Below are 21,565 nucleotides of genomic sequence, written 5' to 3'. Positions count from 1 at the left end.
GGTAGAGAGGAGAGGGATAACGAGAGGAGAGGAAGGAGAGGGGAGGAAGAAGGAGAGGGGAGGAAGAAGGAGAGGAGAGGAAGAAGGAGAGGAGAGGAAGAAGGAGGGGAGAGGAAGAAGGAGGGGAGAGGAAGAAGGAGGGGAGAGGAAGAAGGAGGGGAGAGGAAGAACGAGGGGAGAGGAAGAACGAGGGGAGAGGAAGAACGAGGGGAGAGGAAGAACGAGGGGAGAGGAAGAACGAGGGGAGAGGAAGAACGGGTGGAGAGGAGAGGAAGAACGAGAGGAGAGGAGAGGAGAGGAAGAACGAGGGGAGAGGAAGAACGGGTAGAGAGGAGAGGAGAGGAAGAACGAGGGGAGAGGAAGAACGGGTAGAGAGGAGAGGAGAGGAAGAACGAGAGGAGAGGAGAGGAGAGGAGAGGAGAGGAGAGGAGAGGAAGAACGAGAGGAGAGGAGAGGAGAGGAGAGGAGAGGAGAGGAAGAACGGGTAGAGAGGAGAGGAGAGGAAGAACGGGTGGAGAGGAGAGGAGAGGAAGAACGGGTAGAGAGGAGAGGAAGAACGGGTAGAGAGGAGAGGAAGAAGGAGAGGAGAGGAGAGGAAGAAGGAGAGGAAGAACGGGTAGGGAGAAAAAGATAAATAATTACACAAGGAATAAGTACACAGTACCGGTACAATGTGCAGGTGCTCGAGGTAACTGAGGTAGATATGTAAATATACAGTGCATTCAGAAAGTATTCATAGCCCTTGACTTATTCCACATTTTATTGTGTTACATCCTGAATTCAAAATGGATTAAATAAATAAAAAATATCACCCCTCTACACACGATCTCATAATGACAAAATTATAACAGGTTTTTAGACATTAGTTAATTTATTGAAAATTAAATACAGAAATCAAATTTTGACATTTTTTTCACACCCCTGAGTCAATACTTTTTAGAAGTACCTTTGGCAGCGATTACAGCTGTGAGTGTTTCTTGGTAAGTCTCTTAAGAGCTTTCCACACCAGGATTGTGCAACATTTGCACATTCTTCATTAAATTCTTCAAGCTCTGTCAAATTGGTTGTTGATCATTGCTAGACAACCATTTTCAGGTCTGGCCATAGATTTTCAAGTAGATTTAAGTCAAAACTGTAATTTGGCCACACAGGAGCATTCACTGTTTTCTTGGTAAGCAACTCCAGTGTAGATTTGGCCTTGTGTTTAAGGTTATTGTCCTGCTGAAAGGTGAATTAATCTCCCTGTGTCTGGTGGAAAGCAGACTGAACCAGGTTTTCCTCTACGATTTTGCCTGTGCTGATCTCCATTCCTTATTATTCTGAAACTCCCCAGTCCTTAACGATTACAAGCATACCCATAACATAATGTGGCACCTTAATTGAGGTGGACGGCTCGTGGTAATGGCTGGAGTGGAATTAAATACATCAAACACATGGTTTCCATGTGTTTGATGCCATTGCATTTGCTCTGTTCCAGCCATTATTATGAGCCATCCTCCCCCCAACAGCCTCCACTGTGATGCAGCCACCACCATGCTTAAAAATGGAGTGCGGTACTCCAAACATAACACTTTGTATTCAGGACAAAAAGTGAATTGCTTTGCTGCATTTTCTGCAGTATCACTTAAGTGCCTTGTTGCAAATAGGATGCATGTTTTGAATATTTAGTATTCTATACAGGCTTCATTCTTTTCCCTCTGTCAATTAGGTTGGTATTGTGGAGTAACTACAATGTTGTTGCTTCAACCTCAGTTTTCTCCTATTACAGCCATTAAACTCTAACTGATTTTAAAGTCACCATTGACCTCATGGTGAAATCCTTGAGCGGTCAGATGCCAAGCAGTTGCCATACCAAGATGTTCTCAATGGTGCAGCTGTAGAACTGTTTGAGGATCTGAAGGTCCATGACAAACAAAATTCAGCCACCTTAGGAGGAAGAGGTGTTGTCATGCCCTCTTCACAACTGTGTTGGTGTGTGTGGACCATGATAATTCCTCAGTGATGTGGACACCTAGGAACTTGAAGCTCTTGACCCGATCAACTACGGCCACGTGGATGGGGGCATGCTCAGCCCTCCATTTCCTGTAGTACACGATCAGCTCCTTTGTCTTGCTGACGTTGACGTAACGTTGACGTTGACGTTGACGTAAATTGTTGTCTTGGCAACACACTGCCAGGTCACTGACCTTCTCCCTATAGGCTGTCTCATTGTCATTGGTGATCAGGCCAACCATGTTGTGCCGTGCGAACTTGAATATGTTGGAGTTGTGCGTGGCCACACAGTCGTGGGTGAACAGGGAGTACAGGAGGGGACTAAGCATGCATCCCTGAGGGGCCCCTTTGTTGCGGGTCAGAGTGGCAGATGTGTTGTTGCCTACTGTCACCACCTGGGGGCCGCCAGTCAGGAAATCCAGGATCCAGTTGCAAAGGGAGGTGTTCATTCCCAGGGTCCTGAGCTTAGTGATGAGCTTGGAGGGCACCATGGTGTTGAATTATAGTCGAACAGCATTCTCACGTAGGTATTCCTCTTGTCCAGGTGAACATAGGAACTCTATATCTCCGTTTCTGTGTGGCCTAAGCTTATCTTCCTTTATTATATATATTTTTTTTAATCTTAATATCATACAGTGGACACCTAGACCGATACGCCTATATGCATGCAATGCCCTGGCGCATATAGCACTCACATCTCTGACAGCTGAGCTGTGAGGTGGACAGTTTATTGTTTTAGGAAAGTAAAAACCAATATAACAATAGGTTATAAAGTTATTCATATTCTACACATTGAAAATTACAACGTTTTATTTGATTTGTTATAGGCAGGTTTTAAGGACACATAACTGTTGATCATGTGGCCAATATCACTTGTTTATTGATGGCATTGGCAGCGTCCAGTCTGAGGTTTCTTTCTGCTCTCGGATCATGACTGGTCTTCGGATCCAGATCGGGAGGCGTTTGTTTGGGTCTGTTTCTCCACGGGCCTTTTCAGAACGTATCTGACAGTCCTCGGGTTCATTCGGAAACGGGTCTCCATTTTTATAAAGTTAATTTATTCATATCAGGTCAGGTGGCAATGCCACTTTCCATTCCCTAAGTTGGACCCGTGACCCACTATATTACAGTATATGAATAGCCCTGTATTACCACTGGAGATTAAACCTCCATGTTAGATCTAGTTTAATAAGGTATACTAATTCTGAAGAATGTCCTACATGACATGGAAGGACAGTAAAGATCATTCACGATGCATACTCAAATAAATTAAATATATACTGACACTGCTAAAATGTCTTGTGTTCTCTGAACTTAATTAAATAAAATCACTGTCTCCATCAGGTGTCCTTCAAGTCTACGCGCCATGTGAGCTTTCACATGGATGAGGAGGAGATCGTAAGGATCAACCCTCGTAAGGATGTTCTGATTCGCGGCTACGAGGACTACCGCCACCCAGTCATGTGGAAGCAGGAGGCAGAGCGAGAGGACCCTGACTTCCCTGCCCTGTTCCACAAACTGGACAGCAAGAAGTGTGAGTACCTCTTCCCTGAGGGGCCGGGCATGGAGTCCCACTCAGGCCCTGGGAGTATGGGCACAGGACTGGGGCTAGGGCTGGGTAAAGACTCCTCCAAGGTGCAGCCCTCACCGCTGCTCAAGTCCAAAAAAGGGCGGCGGAGGCGGGAAGACGGGGAGCGTTCTCGCTGCATCTACTGCCGGGAAATGTTCAACCATGAGGACAACCAGCGGGGTCAGTGCCAGGATGCTCCTGACCCCATCAAGCAGTGCATCTATAAAGTCAGCTGCATGCTTTGTGCCGAGAGCATGCTGTACCACTGCATGTCCGACTCGGAGGGAGACTTCTCGGACCCGTGCTCGTGTGACACGGCTGACGAGCAGTTCTGCCTGCGCTGGCTGGCCCTGACGGCACTGTCCTTCATCGCTCCCTGTATGTGCTGCTACCTGCCTCTGAGAGCATGCCACCACTGTGGGGAGGCCTGCAGATGCTGCGGGGGCAAGCACAAGGCCGCTGGGTGACCTTACTGAACTCTGACCCCTCACCCGGGATGACCTACCCACAACACAGCTAGCTGACACAGGAAAGCGGAAAAAAGCTGGGTATTCAAATGCCGGCAACCTTGTTTTTCATTCACCTCAGAGGGGGTGACATGTTGTTGTAGACGCCGGGCTCTGGAGGTCTTTTGTGTCCTTCGACGCAGAGAGCAGTGGAAGACTAACCGTGTGCTTTACGGGCTCTGAGCGTGAAGTAGAGTTCAGGAGCTGAACGCGAGGAGAAGGCATTGAGACTAGCAGACATGGAAATATTATTAAACACTCGTACATAATACACACAACAACCAGGCCACCATGTCACTCTCCCTACAAGTAATGTTTAACTTTATGAAGGAATATTGTCTTTTGTACAGAGAGCAGCAACTACACAACAACAACAGCAAAAAAAGAAAAGAAAAGATTTGTGCATACAGAAAACAAACTTGAAGTATGCTAAAAGGGATATGTTGTTGTAACATTGGCAGGTCCTTTATAACTCGAGCATTCGCTGACGGTGTAATTGTTAGAGAAGGTGCACTAGAAATGTTTATCCCCCTTCACACAATTCTAATGGTACATTAACCTTAAGACCATTCTTATTGAGTCATTTAACAGTTGCTGTGGTGGATGTGTACATGTTTCCTTATTTTTCCTATTCATCAATTGTTGAACAAAAAAAGAAGGTAACACCTTTTTATCTTTTGCTGGTACAGTCTGACATAGCTAGATGTTAGAATGATTTCCTTGTTTTGGTAAGGTGATGTGGACCACTTAATTGCATTCCAACATAAAGTGATCAATTCCATGAGCCGGAGCGAAAATATGGTCATGTCTTTTGCAGTCCTCCATCCCCCGAACTAGTCAAGAATTAATGTTAGCACTTCTTGACTCATCTTCCATGAGACCAAAATTCCAGGTACTTTACCAGATTTTCTATTTTGACTCCATCACATCTTCGCTTCATGGTAAAACTGTTGTTTTTTATTTAAAGCTGAAGTTTTTCCTCAACCAGCAAGTTTTTCTGTTTAATGTTGGTGAGTAAGGGGTCTTGAGTGCCCCTTTGTTGAACAAGGCACTTAAATTAGACTAGTTTGGGGAAAAGCTTTTGTTTTTATTAGTCTGAAACTAGAAATGACCAACTAAAACTCTAATTTTGTGTGTGAAAAGCCAACCTTGAAAGCACTGGTCTCCAAGCTTTGGTTACAGCACCATCTTCAAATTTCAAAAGTACTTGATGTCTGTCCCCTTGTGATTTGAAGCATTTGTAACGAGTCAAATGTACTACTGTTAAGTCATTTTGCAGCTTGTCCACGGTAAGTCAGAGAATACATAGTTTAACATTGGCCCAGTCATGAATGAACAGGTACCTCATTTTAAATGTCAAAGGGCATTTGCCTATAAGTAATTATAGCATATGGGTATGATTGTTTGTTACACACTATATGTGCGTAGGTCTTCATATGCAGTGAGATGTCAAGCACAGTGATCATAGAATCTGATAACTATGTTGACTCGTTGTTACAAACCTGACTTTGTTGAAAGCTGATGGGGAGATACAGTATGAAGGTCCTTGTTGAAATCCATATTTCACTCCGAGGAACATAGCCACAATAACTGTAGACATACCTCTGGTTGTATTCATTTGATGCTGCGTCTTTAAAAGACAGTATGTTATTGCTAATTCCACTGTTTTAAGAAATCAGTCTGCCTGTGTTCCGGAATTGTTTTTGAGAACAAAGAAATTGGTTTCTTTGATCATTTAGGCCAGCGGTGTCAGTCATTCCACGGAGGGTTGAGTGTCTGTGGGTTTTTGTTTTTTTCCTTTCAATTAAGACCTAGACACCCAGGTTAGGGGAGTTCCTTACTAATTAGTTCATCAATCAAGTACAAGGGTGGAGCAAAAACCCTCAGACACTCTATGGAATGAGTTTGACATGTGATTTAGACAAAATCGTTATCAAAAGGATTTAAAGTCACCCCTATTTAAAAAGCTTGTCATTACAGCCCTGTACTGTAACCAATAGATATGCACACCATCCCCCGGACCACCCCTTCTTGAGAAGGACGTGGCAACCCTGTCGTCGCCAGACTGTATGGGGGCAGTCAACTTCTTCCATATCCCTCTCTTATGCCCCATGCGAGGTACCAACCAACACTCTTTACTTTCTATGCAAACTGTTGACCATGAGAAACACGGACCTCTCCACACTGAGTCAGTGACAGGACACTTTACTAACGCTATGTAGACGTTACCCCAGGTACTAAACTCCAAGCACCTATAAATAAGTAACACTATATTTAAATACGAGGATCAGAATCCCATTTTGTTTTTTGGAAATTAAGAGAGCTGTATTTGTCATTGCTGTCAGCATATACTGTAGCTTCAATTGACAGCATTATGTACATAGGTCACCTTTTAGTATTATTTCACATTGAAAGTGGAGGGCGTTCATGATGGAAATGACAATTGAGCTTTTAATGGAGTTTCATTCTAGTTTTCTATGAAGGGAGGAAGGGAGTGCTAACATGGTACAGTAGTGGCAGTCCACTTATTTAAAAAAGTTACATATATATATAAAGCTGCTAGATACAATCACTCATGTTTTATTGATTTGAGAGAAAAGTCAGCACCTAGTTCCTATGACCGCATATAACCATGTGTGTGCGTGCTCATTTGGTTGGTTTATCCATGTTTTTATTGATTTGAGAGAAAAGTCAGCACCTAGTTCCTATGACCGCATATAACCATGTGTGTGCGTGCTCATTTGGTTGGTTTATCCATGTTTTTATTGATTTGAGAGAAAAGTCAGCACCTAGTTCCTATGACCGCATATAACCATGTGTGTGCGTGCTCATTTGGTTGGTTTATCCATGTTTTTATTGATTTGAGAGAAAAGTCAGCACCTAGTTCCTATGACCGCATATAACCATGTGTGTGCGTGCTCATTTGGTTGGTTTATCCATGTTTTTATTCTCCCATGTTGTAATTTGGATTGCCCTGCATATTTCAAGCTGAACCCAAGATAAGATGAACCTGATTTAAAAACTTGCTGGCTGAGGAGTAAAGTGTAGGATGTACATTCATACAAGTTTAGCTGAGAGATACTGAAATCATCTGTTTCATTCTGCATTAACCAGCACAGTGTAACTCGCTATCATGTACTGTATTATATATGCAACATGTTTGTCTGCTTTAATATATTTATGTTTTACCTGTCAGTTAACTTTGCATAAGACTTCAGTTCTTAACCACTTTGCTGCTAGTCTTTTATTCTTCTTTCAGTCTTGGAAAGTGTGCATATTTTTGGAATGCTTAAAAATGGACATTCTTGAATTTGTCTGCGTTAAAAAGAAATGCCTATATAAACGTGTTCAGTGTATTTCTTAAAAGGGTTTCTTTTCACAGCAGTTGAGTGGTTACTTTTCAATTCTCCAATGCTTTGGTGCACTGATGATGTATGTAGTTTTTTTTTCTTACAGTGCTTGATGATGTAACATTTCTGTGATTAGTTCTAAATTGTGGAAAACATTTGTGTTTTGTAAATTGCAGTATAAATGGTACTCTTAATTCTTCTGTGAACACTGCCTGTTTCCTTTCTCATGCCTCTTTTCTATCAGTTTCTTAGTGCCATTGGCTTCACATCCTGACAACCTTGAAAAAGTGCCTCACGTCCATCATAGTTTCCATCTAAAACTTAACAGCTCTTGTTCTGGTTATATTGGTTTATATGTCTAGGTATTTCTATCATGGTTTGAAAATTCTAAGTATATGATGTAAAATGTATAGTTCAATAACTCATGTCATAGTTGTATTTTCTTTATACAGATGTAACTTGTTACTTTTCATAAATATATCATGTAAATATGCATACACTTGTAATTTGTCATATCAAATAACATTATCATAATAAAATGGTGAGTTTTAATCTTGTGGGATTGTTTTGAAGACTTCATCGTTCTCTTTCCTCCTCAGGTTTCCTTATGATCCGAGGGGAGTCCATAGTGTTATATTAATATGGTGGAGACTTTACATATGCACTGTGCAACCAAATTGTACATAAGTAACTTCAATGAAAAATTCTGGTTTTCATTTTAACAGTTTGTTGCAAAAGTGAGATATTTTGGTCCTTTAGTAAGTACATCTAGCTCTTTTTGCCCCTAGCAGTTCAACTCGTGATAGTGCTCCTGTCATATCAAGGGAGGGTTTGGTATGAAATACACTCCCTTCAAGATGTGCTGGGTGGTACCACCCCAAGGCTCACTATAAAAGCAGGTGACCTCGTGCCTGGTAATGGTCTTGGTAAGTGGAGTGTGCCATTATAATTTGCATGATGCTTCCTTGACCAGACTACTGACATTACACAAAATTCAAAAGGCACACTTTCTGTTTATTACACATCTGGGTCATTCCATGAAACTAGGATTTGAGTCCAATATTTTAAGTATTGTGTCACCGTCTAATTTAAAGAGCTTTTTTTATATATAAATTGATAGGTCCCTGTAATGAAGTGTAAGAAACATAACATGAATTTCATCTTTATCAGAAGATGCCTTGTTTTCAACTGACACTAAGCATTTTGTCATGTCCCCCGTGGCCTTCACTGAATTTGTACTTAGGATATATATAACCTATACATTTTGCCATTGATATAAACATATATTTGTGTTCTTTTGCTGAGAATGTATTTTTTTCCAAATAAATGCATGATTTTGATTTAAAATCACAATATTTAGTTGCGTACCTCAGTCTACCCTCAACCCTGTTGAACCAACCAACCTCCCCCATAAAAATAGGGAACTTATACTATACTTGTGACAATATCGACTGGAAGTGCCATCATACAAGTCTTCTGAACAATATGGTGAAAAGAATGGCAAGATTTCACATTATTGTATATCTATATTTAATTGATTTGTATTGTTAGATTGGGGTCATCGACCTCAACTCTGTTACATTAAATAAAGATGGGAAACTATTACTTATCAAAACTCTCTTCTTACTGCAAACATACAATTGAAGTCAGAAGTTTACATACACTTAGGTTGGAGTCACTAAAACTTGTTTTTCAACCACTCCACACATTTCTTGTTAACAAACTATAGTTTTGGCAAGTCGGTTAGGACATCTACTTTGTGCATCAACAATTGTTTACAGACAGATTATTTCACTTATTCTAATTCACTGTATCACAATTCCAGTGGGTCAGAAGTTTACATACACTAAGTTGACTGTTCCTTTAAACAGCTTGGACAATTCCAGAAAATGACGTCATGGCTTCTGATAGGAAAATTTACATCATTTGAGTCAATTGGAGGTGTACCTGTGGATGTATTTCAAGGCCAACCTTCAAACTCAGTGCCTCTTTGCTTGACATCATGGGAAAATCAAAAGAAATCAGCCAAGACCCCAGGAAAGTAATTGTAGACCTCCACACGTCTGGTTCATCCTTGGGAGCAATTTACAAACGCCTGAAGGTACCACGTTCTTCTGTACAAACAATAGTACACAAGTATAAACACCATGGGACCACGCAGCCATCATACCGCTCAGGAAGGAGACGCGTTCTATATATATACATACAGTGGGGAGAACAAGTATTTGATACACTGACGATTTTTCAGGTTTTCCTACTTACAAAGCATGTAGAAGTCTGTAATTTTTATCATAGGTACACTTCAACTGTGAGAGACGGAATCTAAAACAAAAATCCAGAAAATCACATTATGATTTTTAAGTAATTCATTTGCATTTTATTGCATGACATATGTATTTGATCACCTACCAACCAGTAAGAATTCTGGCTCTCACAGACCTGTTAGTTTTTCTTTAAGAAGCCTCCTGTTCTCCACTCATTACCTGTATTAACTGCACCTGTTTGAACTCGTTACCTGTCCACACACTCAAACAGACTCCAACCTCTCCACAATGGCCAAGACCAGAGAGCTGTGTAAGGACATCAGGGATAAAATTGTAGACCTGCACAAGGCTGGGATGGGCTACAGGACAATAGGCAAGCAGCTTGGTGAGAAGGCAACAACTGTTGGCCCAATTATTAGAAAATGGAAGAAGTTCAAGATGACTGTCATTCACCCTCAATCTGGGGCTCCATGCAAGATCTCACCTCGTGGGGCATCAATGATCATGAGGAAGGTGAGGGATCAGCCCAGAACTAAACATGGCAGGACCTGGTCAATGACCTGAAGAGCGCTGGGACCACAGTCTCAAAGAAAACCATTAGTAACACTACCCCGTCATGGATTAAAATCCTGCAGCGCACACAAGGTGTGCCAAGCCAGCGCATGTCCAGGCCCGTCTGAAGTTTGCCAGTGACCATCTGGATGATCCAGAGGAGGAATGGGAGAAGGTCATGTGGTCTGATGAGACAAAAATAGAGCTTTTTGGTCTAAACTACACTCGTCGTGTTTGGAGGAAGAAGAAGGATGAGTACAACCCCAAGAACACCATCCCAACCGTGAAGCAAGGAGGTGGAAACATCATTCTTTGGGGATGCTTTTCTGCAAAGGGGACAGGACGACTGCACCATATTGAGGGGAGGATCGATGGGGCCATGTATCGCGAGATCTTGGCCAACAACCTCCTTCCCCCAGTAAGAGCATTGAAGATGGGTCGTGGCTGGGTCTTCCAGCATGACAACAACCCGAAACACAAGGCCAGGGCAACTAAGGAGTGGCTCCGTAAGAAGCATCTCAAGGTCCTGGAGTGGCCTAGCCAGTCTCCAGACCTGAACCCAATAGAAAATCTTTGGAGGGAGCTGAAAGTCCGTATTGCCCAGCGACTGCCCCGAAACCTGAAGGATCTGGAGAAGGTATGTATGGAGGAGTGTGCCAAAATCCCTGCTGCAGTGTGTGAAAACCTGGTCAAGAACTGTAGGAAACGTATGATCTCTGGAATTGCAAACAAAGGTTTCTGTACCAAATATTATGTTCTGCTTTTCTGATGTATCAAATACTTATGTCATGCAATAAAATGCAAATTAATTACTTAATCGTACAATGTGATTTTCTGGATTTTTGTCTCTCACAGTTGAAGTGTACCTATGATTAAAAATGACAGACTTCTACATGCTTTGTAAGTAGGAAAACCAGCAAAATCAGCAGTGTATCAAATACTTGTTCTTCCACTGTGTATATACACTGCTCAAAATAATAAAGGGAACACTTAAACAACACACTGTAACTCCAAGTCAATCAAACTTCTGTGAAATCCAACTGTCCACTTAGGAAGCAACACTGATTGACAAATTTAAAATGCTGTTGTGCAAATGGGATAGACAACAGGTGTAAATTATAGGCAATTAGCAAGACACCCCCAATAAAGGAGTGGATCTGCAGGTGGGGACCACAGACCACTTCTCAATTCCTATGCTTCCTGGCTGATATTTTGGTCACTTTTGAATGCTGGCGGGGCTTTCACTCTAGTGGTAGCATGAGACGGAGTCTACAACCCACACAAGTGACTCCGGTAGTGCAGCTCAGCCAGGATGGCACATCAATGCGAGCTGTCGCAAGAAGGTTTGCTGTGTCTGTCAGCGTAGTGTCCAGAGCATGGAGGTGCTACCAGGAGACAGGCCAGTACATCAGGAGACGTGGAGGAGGCCGTAGGAGGGCAACAACCCAGCAGCAGGGCCGCTACCTCCGCCTTTGTGCAAGGAGGAGCACTGCCAGAGCCCTGCAAAATTACCTCCAGCAGGCCACAAATGTGCATGTGTCTGCTCAAATGGTCAGAAACAGACTCCGTGAGGGTGGTATGAGGGCCTGACGTCCACAGGTTGGGGTTGTGCTTACAGCCCAACACCATGCAGGACGTTTGGCATTTGCCAGAGAACACCAAGATTGGCAAATTCACCACTGGAGCCCTGTGCTCTTCACAGATGAAAGCAGGTTCACACTGAGCACGTGACAGAGTCTGGAGACGCCGTGGAGAACGTTCTGCTGCCTGCAACATCCTCCAGCATGACCGGTTTGGCGGTGGGTCAGTCATGGTGTGGGGTGGCATTTCTTTGGGGGGCCGCACAGCCCTCCATGTACTCGCCAGAGGTAGCCTGACTGCAATTAGGTACTGAGATGAGATCCTCAGACCCCTTGTGAGACCATAGGCTGGTGCGGTTGTCCCTTGGTTCCTCCTAATGCAAGACAATGCTAGACCTCATGTGGCTTGAGTGTGTCAGCAGTTCCTGCAAGAGAAAGGCATTGATGCTATGGACTGGCCCGCCCGTTCCCCAGACCTGAATCCAATTGAGCACATCTGGGACATCATGTCTCGCTCCATGCACCACAGACTGTCCAGGAGTTGGCGGATGCTTTAGTCCAGGTCTGGGAGGAGATCCCTCAGGAGACCATCCGCCACCTCATCAGGAGCATGCCCAGGCGTTGTAGGGAGGTCATACAGGCACGTGGAGGACACACACACTACTGAGCCTCATTTTGACTTGTTTTAAGGACATTACATCAAAGTTGGATCAGCCTGTAGTGTGGTTTTCCACTTTAATTTTGAGTGTGACTCCAAATCCAGACCTCCATGGGTTGATAAATTTGATTTCCATTGATAATTTTTGTGATTTTTTTGTCAGCACATTCAACTATGTAAAGAAAAAAGTATTTAATAAGAATATTTCATTAATTCAGATCTAGGATGTGTTATTTTAGTGTTCCCTTTATTTTTTGGAGCAGTGTATATATACACACATACACACACACACAGTACCAGTCAAAAGTTGACACACCTACTCATTCAAGGGTTTTTCTTTATTTTTACTATTTTCTAGATTGTAGAATAATAGTGAAGACAAACTATGAAATAACACATGGAATCATGTAGTAACTAAAAAATATATTTTAGATTCTTTAAAGTATCCACCCTTAGCCTTGACAGCTTTGCACACTCTTGGCATTCTTTTCTGATATGAACACCATTTGTCTTCAACCCTGTAATGGACGCTATGGAAGTAGTCTGAATATGATTATAAAAGACATTTGTAATAAAATCCACATGTTTGTATTAATCATATGCCACTCAAATTAATTCAATAATTACAAGTATAAAATCTCACTTTTGCTATACCAAAGCCTGAAAGGGACACTGTCAGTGGCCTCTTAATTTATCAAAAGTATTGTTTCACTTCAGAATTTGAACTAAAATCAATATTCTCATGATTGCTCTAAACATTTCAGACTGTTTATTTCATAACCTTTACAAAATGTATGACAAAATTGTCATGGAACAGGGTTGAGAGTGAGATCAATGATTGTGTGCTAACTGTCTGAGCCATATTTTCTCATGATGCTTTGGTGAGAAAGTATTGGCATCAGGTACAACTACTTTAACCCTCTCACAAAATGAATACTTCCGAACAATTGCCCCCACCCACAACTTCTCACCTGAATGTATTTTTTATTTATTTGAAGGGGTTGGAGCTTCCCTTTAACCAGGGATATTTTTCAGGTATTAGGCTATCCCTAGCTCGTGGTAACTTGTACTCATGTTATTTTTCATTGAGCAAATATCAAAACTGGTAAGCGGGATGGTTTTATTATAGTACCAATTCCTTCCCTTCGAGTGAAATGCATTGGATAAGGTTTTCCCATGTGAAAGTCACATATACTATAATAGTATTTTGTTGAATTACCTGACAGATAGTTATGGTTATATGGTAAATTGATAGCATTATCTATAGATCATGGGCCATGGCATAACACAAATTAAACATTTTCATTCACATAAATGAATGGTAAATTATATTTCAGAATGGGATGACACCTTTTCAAAGTGCGCTTTTTGATTATATTATTATACTTTTTTAGTCCACGGAAGATGTGACGAAAACACTAGGCGGAATGTAACTAACCAAGATGCATGTTCCATTACGGATTTAATTTTCGCTACACCTAACTCGCGGCATGTTTTTCAAAACGGCGTAGCTAGGTTAGTTCGTAGATAATTATATGTTTTTATCACATTGTCACACTCAAGCTTCTATCGGTTACATCTTTAAAGTAAAAGGAATCTTCTGATATTGTTGTCTACCACAATGGAAAGTGATATTTTAGACGCGCTGGAACAAGTTGGGTAAGCAAGTATGGGTGTTAACAATATAACAGTGTTGTGGAGTAGTGAACTACATGTATTTCAACTAGTAATTTAACTACATTTGAGGTAGGCTGGTGGTAGTTTAACTAGATTCAAATCTAGGTATCTAGCTAACTTTAGTGTTTTAATACATTTGCCATATAGAGTATCGGTGTAGCTAGCTAACTACTGGAACTACACTTTTTGTGCAAAAATAAATTCAGGGTTAAAGTAGGAAATCATTTCCTTTCTCTTTCGGCATCAGACCGGACCAATTCTCCCTTGAAACCGTTTTTGTGTTTTAAATGGGCTAAATAGAGTCCCACGGTGGAGGTATAGTAATATCCATAAAACCTAGCGGTCAAACAGGTAGGTCATGGTTCCAATTGTCTTTGCACAATACATTTTTCCCATAAGGGAACAACTTTAAGGGATGTGTAGGCTTATCCTGGCGTGACGTTTTGATACCATGTGAATCTCTCGGGCAAGGTGACTTTAATCAATATATTCGGCTTTATTAACTCTCAGATTCGAAAATGCTCATTAGCATCACGTAATCTCTAGCAGACTCCTTTGCTAACAGGAATTGTGTCAATTTAAAACCTGCACACGATAGTTCACAGAATTGTCCATTTAAAGAAATGTTGCCAATTTATTCATTACTACATTTAGCTAACATTAGATTGTTAATCCAGAGATTCTTACCTTTGCCTCGATTTGGCAGTCTTGTCCAGATCATCATGGCATTTGTGGTCCTATATGATAGCGACATTAGCAGCTAATTAGTATTTCATTTTGGGGGAGGTGTTAACTTTTATCAATATACCTGTATTATCTTGTCCTAGAGAGATTTATATGGTTATCAGAACGTCAGGCCAGGGTAAGCCTACACAAAACACAGCCCTTATTTTAAGTGTTTCTAAAATCCCCTATGGGAAAAATGAATGGTGAAAAAACTATTGGAACCATTTTTCTGTTTGAACTCTAGGTTTTATGGGTTTATGACTCATACTGTGCTCTCTTACACTTTCTGATAACATATGACCCCAAAGTGTTTTTGATTTACATATGATCATTTTTCACTAAGTAGTTTGGATGTCGTCAACTACTTTTTCATAGTAGCTTTAGTTAAGTAAACGATTTACTAGAGCTTTAGTGTAGCTTAACTTCGTCCAGTGTGAAGTAATTGATAGCTTGGTAAACCTATATTTTCATAGTAGCTTCCCCAACACTGCAATATACACTGAACAAAACTATAAACGCAACATGTAAAGTGTTGGTGTCATGAGCTGAAATATAAGATCCCAGAAATGTCCCATATGCACAAAAAGCTTATTTCTTTTTAAATATTCTGCACAAATGTGTTTACTTCCCTGTTAATGAGCATTTCTCATTTGCCAAGATAATTCATCCACTTGACAGGTGTGGCATATCAAGAATCTGATTTAACAGCATGATCATTATACAGTTCACCTTGTGCTGGGGACAGAGAATTGAATGTTAATTTCAATACCATAAGCTGCCTCCAACATTGTTTTAGAGAATTTGGCAGTAGGCCCAACCGGCCTCATAACCGCGGACCACGTGTATGGCGTTGTGTGTACGAGCTGATGTCAACCCAGTGTCCGATTTTGATTGCACAAAAATACTGTGAGGGGATCCTGAGGCCTGTTTTTCTTTGAGGTATCTGTGACCAACAGATGCATGTCTGTACTCCCAGTCACGTGAACCATAGATTAGGACCTAATAAAAAGTATTTCAATTGACCGATTTCCTCATGAACTGTAACTCTGGAAAATCAATGAAATTGTTGCAAGTTGAGGTTTATATGTTTGTTCAGTATGCTTAACTAGTGTAGTCATTCTAGACAGTGGGAGAAAAATATAAGGGTCCTTTGCTTATTCCCTCGCAAAAGCATCCATACAACATCCAAGTGCTATTATAGCTATGATTCAATGCTAGCGTACAGCTAGATCATATTGTTTGTTGGTGCGCAGGTATGAAGGACCTCTGCAGACTGAGGAGGGGCTTGTCAGAGCATGTGAAGGTGGACTTTTATCAACGGAGTATGTCAACCTATGCATGTGGTTAGCATCCCGTCTGAAACCGTTATGTGATCTGGAAGAGAGCATTTCTTCAGGTTCAGGTTAGCCAAAAGACATCACCTCTACTGTCCCATTTAATCTAAATTTGTTTTATTAAATTTATTAAATTGTATTACATTTATTACTATTGCCATTGCTAAGTTAATTCTGAAACGTGTGTTTAGGTGACACTGATGGCCTTCAGTTTGAGATGAGTGGCATGCTGAAGGAGTTGCAGTGCCCTTATCAAGGCCTTGTTTCCGGGATTATACAGGAAGGGCTGCAGAATAAGAAAGACTATCTAAAGCTAGTATGTAAGTATTGAATTGGCCATCTGTCCAGAATACTGGGCTGAGTACCATCATGTTATTATTATATTTTTTTCACCTTTATTAAGGTTAAGAACAAATTCTTAGGCCGTCATTGTAACAGTAACTGTCTTGTTCAGGGGCAGAACGACAGATTTTTACCTTGTCAGCTCAGGGATTCGATCTAGCAACCTTTCGGTTACTGGCCCCACGCTCTAACCACTAGGCTACCTGCCGCCCATGATACCCTTTCTGGTATGTTGCGTCTCTGCCATGGTTCAGACTTACACCTTTCCTAATATAAATCAAATTTTATTGGTCGCATATTTAGCAGATGTTGTTGCGGGTGTAGCGAAATGCTTGTTCTTAACTCCAACACTGCAGTAATATCTAACAATGCAGACAAATCTAAAAGTAAAACAATGGAATTAAATGTATAAATATTAGGATGAACAATGTCAGTGGCATTGACTAGAGTACAGTATGTAAACATGATTAAAGTGACCAGTGATTCCATGTCTGTACATACAGTAGGGCAGCAGCCTCTAAAGTGCAGGGTTGAGTAACCGGGTGGTAGCAGGCTAGTGGAGTGACGAAGTTCAGGGCAGAGATAGAAGCTGTTTTTTTCAGTCTCTCGGTCCCAGCTTTGATCCACCTGTACTGACCTCACCTTCTGCATAATAGCAGGGTGAACAGGCTGTGACTCGGGTGGTTTTGGTCTTGAGTTTTCATTTTGCATGTTTGTTTTTTTAACCTGTGGCTCCTATCTTTATTCTGCAGTGTTTTTATGCTCTGAGCTACAAGCTGCACAGATAGTAAAGAGACGACCTGCTAAGGACAAAGAACACAAAGACCGAAACGATCTCCAGGCAATCTGTGAAACACTGAAGCTCCCAGAGCTAAGAGAGCAGGGAGTAGCAGAGCTGTTCTCTGGGATAGGGGAAAAGGTGTGTTCACTTCCTCTCAGAGCTCAGAAGGTTTGGTATAAAACAGCTGCAAAAACAGCCTTCGTTAACTCAATAGAATATCCCGAATGCATAGCCATCGATTTAATCACTGTCTGTGTATTCAACAGATGCATTGTATCTTGTAGTGCCTTCAGAATGTATTCACACCCCTTGACTTTTTCCAAACGTTTTTACAGCCTGAATTTAAAATGGATTAAATTGAGATTTTGTCTGTCACTGGCCTACACACAATACCCCAATGTCAAAGTGGAATTATGTACTTTGACATCTTTACAAATGAAAAGCTGAAATGTCTTAAGTCAATAAGTAGTAGGAAACGTGCTTAAAAAGTTGCATGGACTCAATATTTGTGCAATAAGTGTTTAACATGACTACCTCATCTCTGTACCCCACACATACAATTATGTGTGGGGTACAGGTCCCTCAATCGAGCAGTGAATTTCAAACACAGATTCTATTACAAAGACCAGGGAAGTTTTCCAGGGCCTTGCAAAGAAGGGCACCTATAAGCTGATGGGTAAATAAAAAGCAGACACTGAATATCCCTTTGAGCATTGTGAAGTTATTCATTACACTTTGGATAGTGTATTAATACACCCAGTCACTACAATGATACAGGCGTCCTTCCTAACTCAGTTGCCAGAGAGGAAGGAAACCGTACTGGGATTTCACCATGGTGACTTTAAAATAGTTAGAATTGAATGTCTGTGATAGGAGAGAACTGAGGATGGATCAAAAACATTGTAGCTACACCACAATACTAACCTAGTTGACAGGGTGAATAAGGACGCTTGTACAAAATAAAAATACTCAAACATGCATTCTGTTTGCATCAAGCCACTAAAGTAGTATTGAAGAAAATGTGGCAAAGCAATGACATTTTAGTCCAAAATACTGTTATATTTGGGTAAAATATAGCACATTACTGAGTACCACTCCATATTTTCAAGCACAGTGGTGTCTGCATCATGTTATGGGTATGCTTATAATAGTTTTTCAGGATAAAGAATAAAGGGAATGGAACTAAGCAAAATCCTAAAGGAAAAACATTGTTCAGTCTGCTATCCACCAGACACTTGGAGATTAATTAACTTTTCAGCAGGACAATAATATAAAACACAAGGCAAAATCTACAATGGAGTTGCTTACCAAGAAGACTGAGTGTTCCTGAGTGTCCAAGTTACAGTTTATATGGCACGACCTGAAAATGCTTGTCTAGCAGTTATCAACAACCAATTTGACAGCTCGAAGAATTTTGAAAATAATAATTGGCAAATGTTGCACAATCCAAGTGTGGAAAGCTCTTAGAGACTTACCCAGAAAGACTCAAAGCTGTAATGGCTGCCAATGGTGCTTGTACGAAGTATTGACTTGGGTGTGAATACTTATGAAATTGTTTCTGTATTTGAATAAATGTGCAACGTTTTCTAAAAACATGTTTTCACTTTGTCATTATGGGGTATTGTGTGTAGATGGATGAGACATCTATTTAATCCATTTTAAATTCAGGCTGTAACAACAAAATGTGGAATAAGTCAAGGAGTATGAATACTTTCTGAAAGCACTGTATGTATTTCCAGATAAACGCAGTGCTTCAAGAGCTTCCAAAGGATCACATTGGAAAGCCTGTTCTGAAGAACTCTCTCGACAGTGAACAGTGGGTAAGCAGACTGCATTCAGAATGTCACCCATTTTTGTGGAGGCAAAGGGTATAATTCCTGCAAAGGCATGAGGGGATGCCAAGTGTGCATTGAATATGGGCCTTGTCTCCACAGGAGCGGCTGGAGCAGATCAACACTGTCCTGTCCTCAGAGTATGAGTGCCGACGGAGGATGCTGATGAAACGTCTCGACGTCACTGTGCAGTCTTTCGGCTGGTCAGAGAGAGCCAAGGCAGGTGGAGTGCTCTGGTGTATCTTGATAGTCTCAATGTTAGTGACCCCCTTAAATCGGCAGGCTACTCCCTTTCTGCTCTTTCTATGCAGAACGTCATTGTCCGTGTCCTATGCTCAACAAACTGTCTTGTCTGTCTGTTAGGAGAGAGTTGATAGCATGGCCAGGGCCTACCAGCCTAAGAGACACACCCTGGCCCAGAGTTCATCTGTAGGCATGGCTCACCTGTTGGCAGCCAGGGAGGACATATGCAACGTGGTGAAGACCAGCAGTGGCTCCAGCAGAGAGAATACTGCCTGTGCTGTCAATAAGGTACTGTAGCCTTCCAGACTGTGGAATGTGACCCAAGGTACATTGTGTCCAAATGTCTAATGAGTGTACATAAGTCTTGAGCATTTAGGCCAAGTACCCAGCAGTGGAATTGCACTAATGTTGAGTTTCCATCTTAGATTTACCCAAAAGGCTCAGACTTTTCTGTTTCCATTTATGTGGGCTGGCACCTGTGTCTCACTGGACCATGGCTCTGACTTGGGGCCAAAGCCAAGCTACTGGTATTTTTCAGCTGTCATTTACATAACAATAGCTACATGTGAACCTTAACACCTCACAAAGCAACTCTTGTTTTTTTTACCTTTAACTAGGCAAGTTAGTGAAGAACAAATTCTTATTTACAATGACGGCATACCCCGGCCGACGCTGCGACAATTGTGTTACAGCCTGGAATCGAACCAGGGTCTGTAGTGACTCCTCTAGCACTGAGATGCAGTGCCTTAGACCGCTGTGCCACTCGGGAGCCCATGGTGCAGAGGTTGTTGAGTATGCTTGCCCCAAGTATTTAGTGTCACACTCCTGATGGAAACACAATTATACTAGAGCTAGCATTAACATAAAACACAGGCGACACACTGGGGTGGGGTACTTCTTAGGTGGAAGTGCAGCATAAATGACTAAAATGTTCTCCATCCATTGACCTACCATTGTATTTCTCTTCTATAGATCCTGATGGGTAGGGTGCCAGATAGAGGTGGCCGGCCCTCTGAGATAGACGCCCCTCTCCCTGAGATGCCAGCCTGGCAGAAGAGACAAGACGGTGGAGGGGGTTGGGGCGGTCGGGGAGGTGGTGGTTGGGGAGGGGGTAAGAGTGGCTGGCGAGGTGGTGGAGCTGGTTGGGGTCATGGAGGAAAGAGAGGACGTTATCAATACTAACTTACCAGGTTTTTTTTTTAACTGAAAAGCCAGACAGTGTTCAATAGATGAACTGAAACCTACTCATGGTTATATGCGTCGCTAAGTGCAACACTAAGGCATTGCTTATTTGGAATGATAGGTACAGAATGTTACTGTATGAACTCCAATTTTTGTCACTGATTTGTGTTCATTTTCAGAGTTCTTATGAACTGTGTTGCTGTGGAGAGTTGTAGAAGCAATACTGACAGTAAGTCAAACTCACTGACCATTTTTACATAGTTTTACGTATTTTCTGATTGTATGTTGGTAGTTTTATCAAATTAACTTTTCGGAAATTGGAATTATGGTAATGAACCTTTTTGATTTGAAGACTTAATCCGATTGACTTGAATAATAAAATGCTTTCTTCAGATTTAAATGTCTAGGTTCCCTGTGTGTGTGTGTACTTGTCTTTGTCTTGTGTAATTCCTTATGCATAGATATTTAATTAGTTTTACATGAGTTGAGTTCATTCACCCTCATGGATTGGCCTCTTGTATCAGAAGTTTGGCGTGATTTATGTCATAATGACCGTGACCTTAAAAACCAGTGGCTTGAACGTTGGCGGTATAGTGCTTCAAGTACAACTGCAAGTGCTCTCGCCATCCACAGCGAGACACTGGATGGGGCAAACATTCAGTGAAAGACGGTAGCAGCATCGATCGGGCAGAGATACTTAATTCACCTGAGCCGCATGTGGATAGCCTATGCATAGTCAACAGAAAATGCTAACATCCGGTTTTCAGGGATACAGTATTTTCAACCCAACTTCCATTTCCCCTGAAAAACAGAAGTGGGAACTCTGCTGAGTCATCTTTCTATGTCTGCTACTTTATGTGGATGACGGGCGTCCTGATAGCAGACCTCACCTATAGTAAGAATCTTTACTTGGTGGAAAACACAGAGCTCCAGAAAATCCAAGTGACCGAGGAAATGCCAAGGCTGTGTAAAGAGA

General features: G+C 41.6%; 2 protein-coding genes across 3 annotated transcripts in view; both read left to right on the top strand.

Moving 5' to 3' along the window:
• The window catches only part of LOC109904184 (sprouty-related, EVH1 domain-containing protein 1-like), a 95,808-nt gene extending 87,833 nt beyond the window's left edge, over positions 1-7,975 (top strand). For both annotated transcript variants that reach the window (XM_020501381.2, XM_031788018.1), the window contains exon 7: positions 3,337-7,975. In XM_020501381.2, the coding sequence (XP_020356970.1) occupies positions 3,337-4,029 (693 nt within the window). In that variant the 3' untranslated portion in view covers positions 4,030-7,975. The remainder of the gene's footprint in view (positions 1-3,336) is intronic.
• A 5,930-nt stretch (positions 7,976-13,905) lies between these two features.
• On the top strand, positions 13,906-20,983 carry LOC109904186 (protein FAM98B). Its single transcript, XM_020501382.2, has 8 exons — positions 13,906-14,131; positions 16,129-16,277; positions 16,401-16,529; positions 17,304-17,470; positions 19,072-19,152; positions 19,267-19,383; positions 19,528-19,695; positions 20,380-20,983. Exons 1-8 carry the CDS (start codon positions 14,094-14,096, stop codon positions 20,587-20,589), a joined length of 1,059 nt encoding a protein of 352 aa, XP_020356971.1. The 5' UTR covers positions 13,906-14,093; the 3' UTR covers positions 20,590-20,983.
• The last annotated feature ends 582 nt before the right edge of the window (positions 20,984-21,565 follow it).

This window comes from Oncorhynchus kisutch, linkage group LG14 (assembly GCF_002021735.2).
Source record: "Oncorhynchus kisutch isolate 150728-3 linkage group LG14, Okis_V2, whole genome shotgun sequence".
NCBI classification, from domain to species: domain Eukaryota; kingdom Metazoa; phylum Chordata; class Actinopteri; order Salmoniformes; family Salmonidae; genus Oncorhynchus; species Oncorhynchus kisutch.
The sequence above is the reverse complement of the archived record's forward strand: the minus strand, read 5'-3'. Positions and strand labels throughout refer to the sequence as shown.

Bases quoted from the DNA above. Each gene is read 5' to 3' on its own strand.
- LOC109904186 (XM_020501382.2), top strand. From the start codon at position 14,094: ATGGAAAGTGATATTTTAGACGCGCTGGAACAAGTTGG. The intron at 16,278-16,400 runs GTTAGCCAAAAG...ACGTGTGTTTAG, and splicing joins GAGCATTTCTTCAGGTTCAG to GTGACACTGATGGCCTTCAG. The intron at 19,153-19,266 runs GTAAGCAGACTG...TTGTCTCCACAG, and splicing joins CTCTCGACAGTGAACAGTGG to GAGCGGCTGGAGCAGATCAA.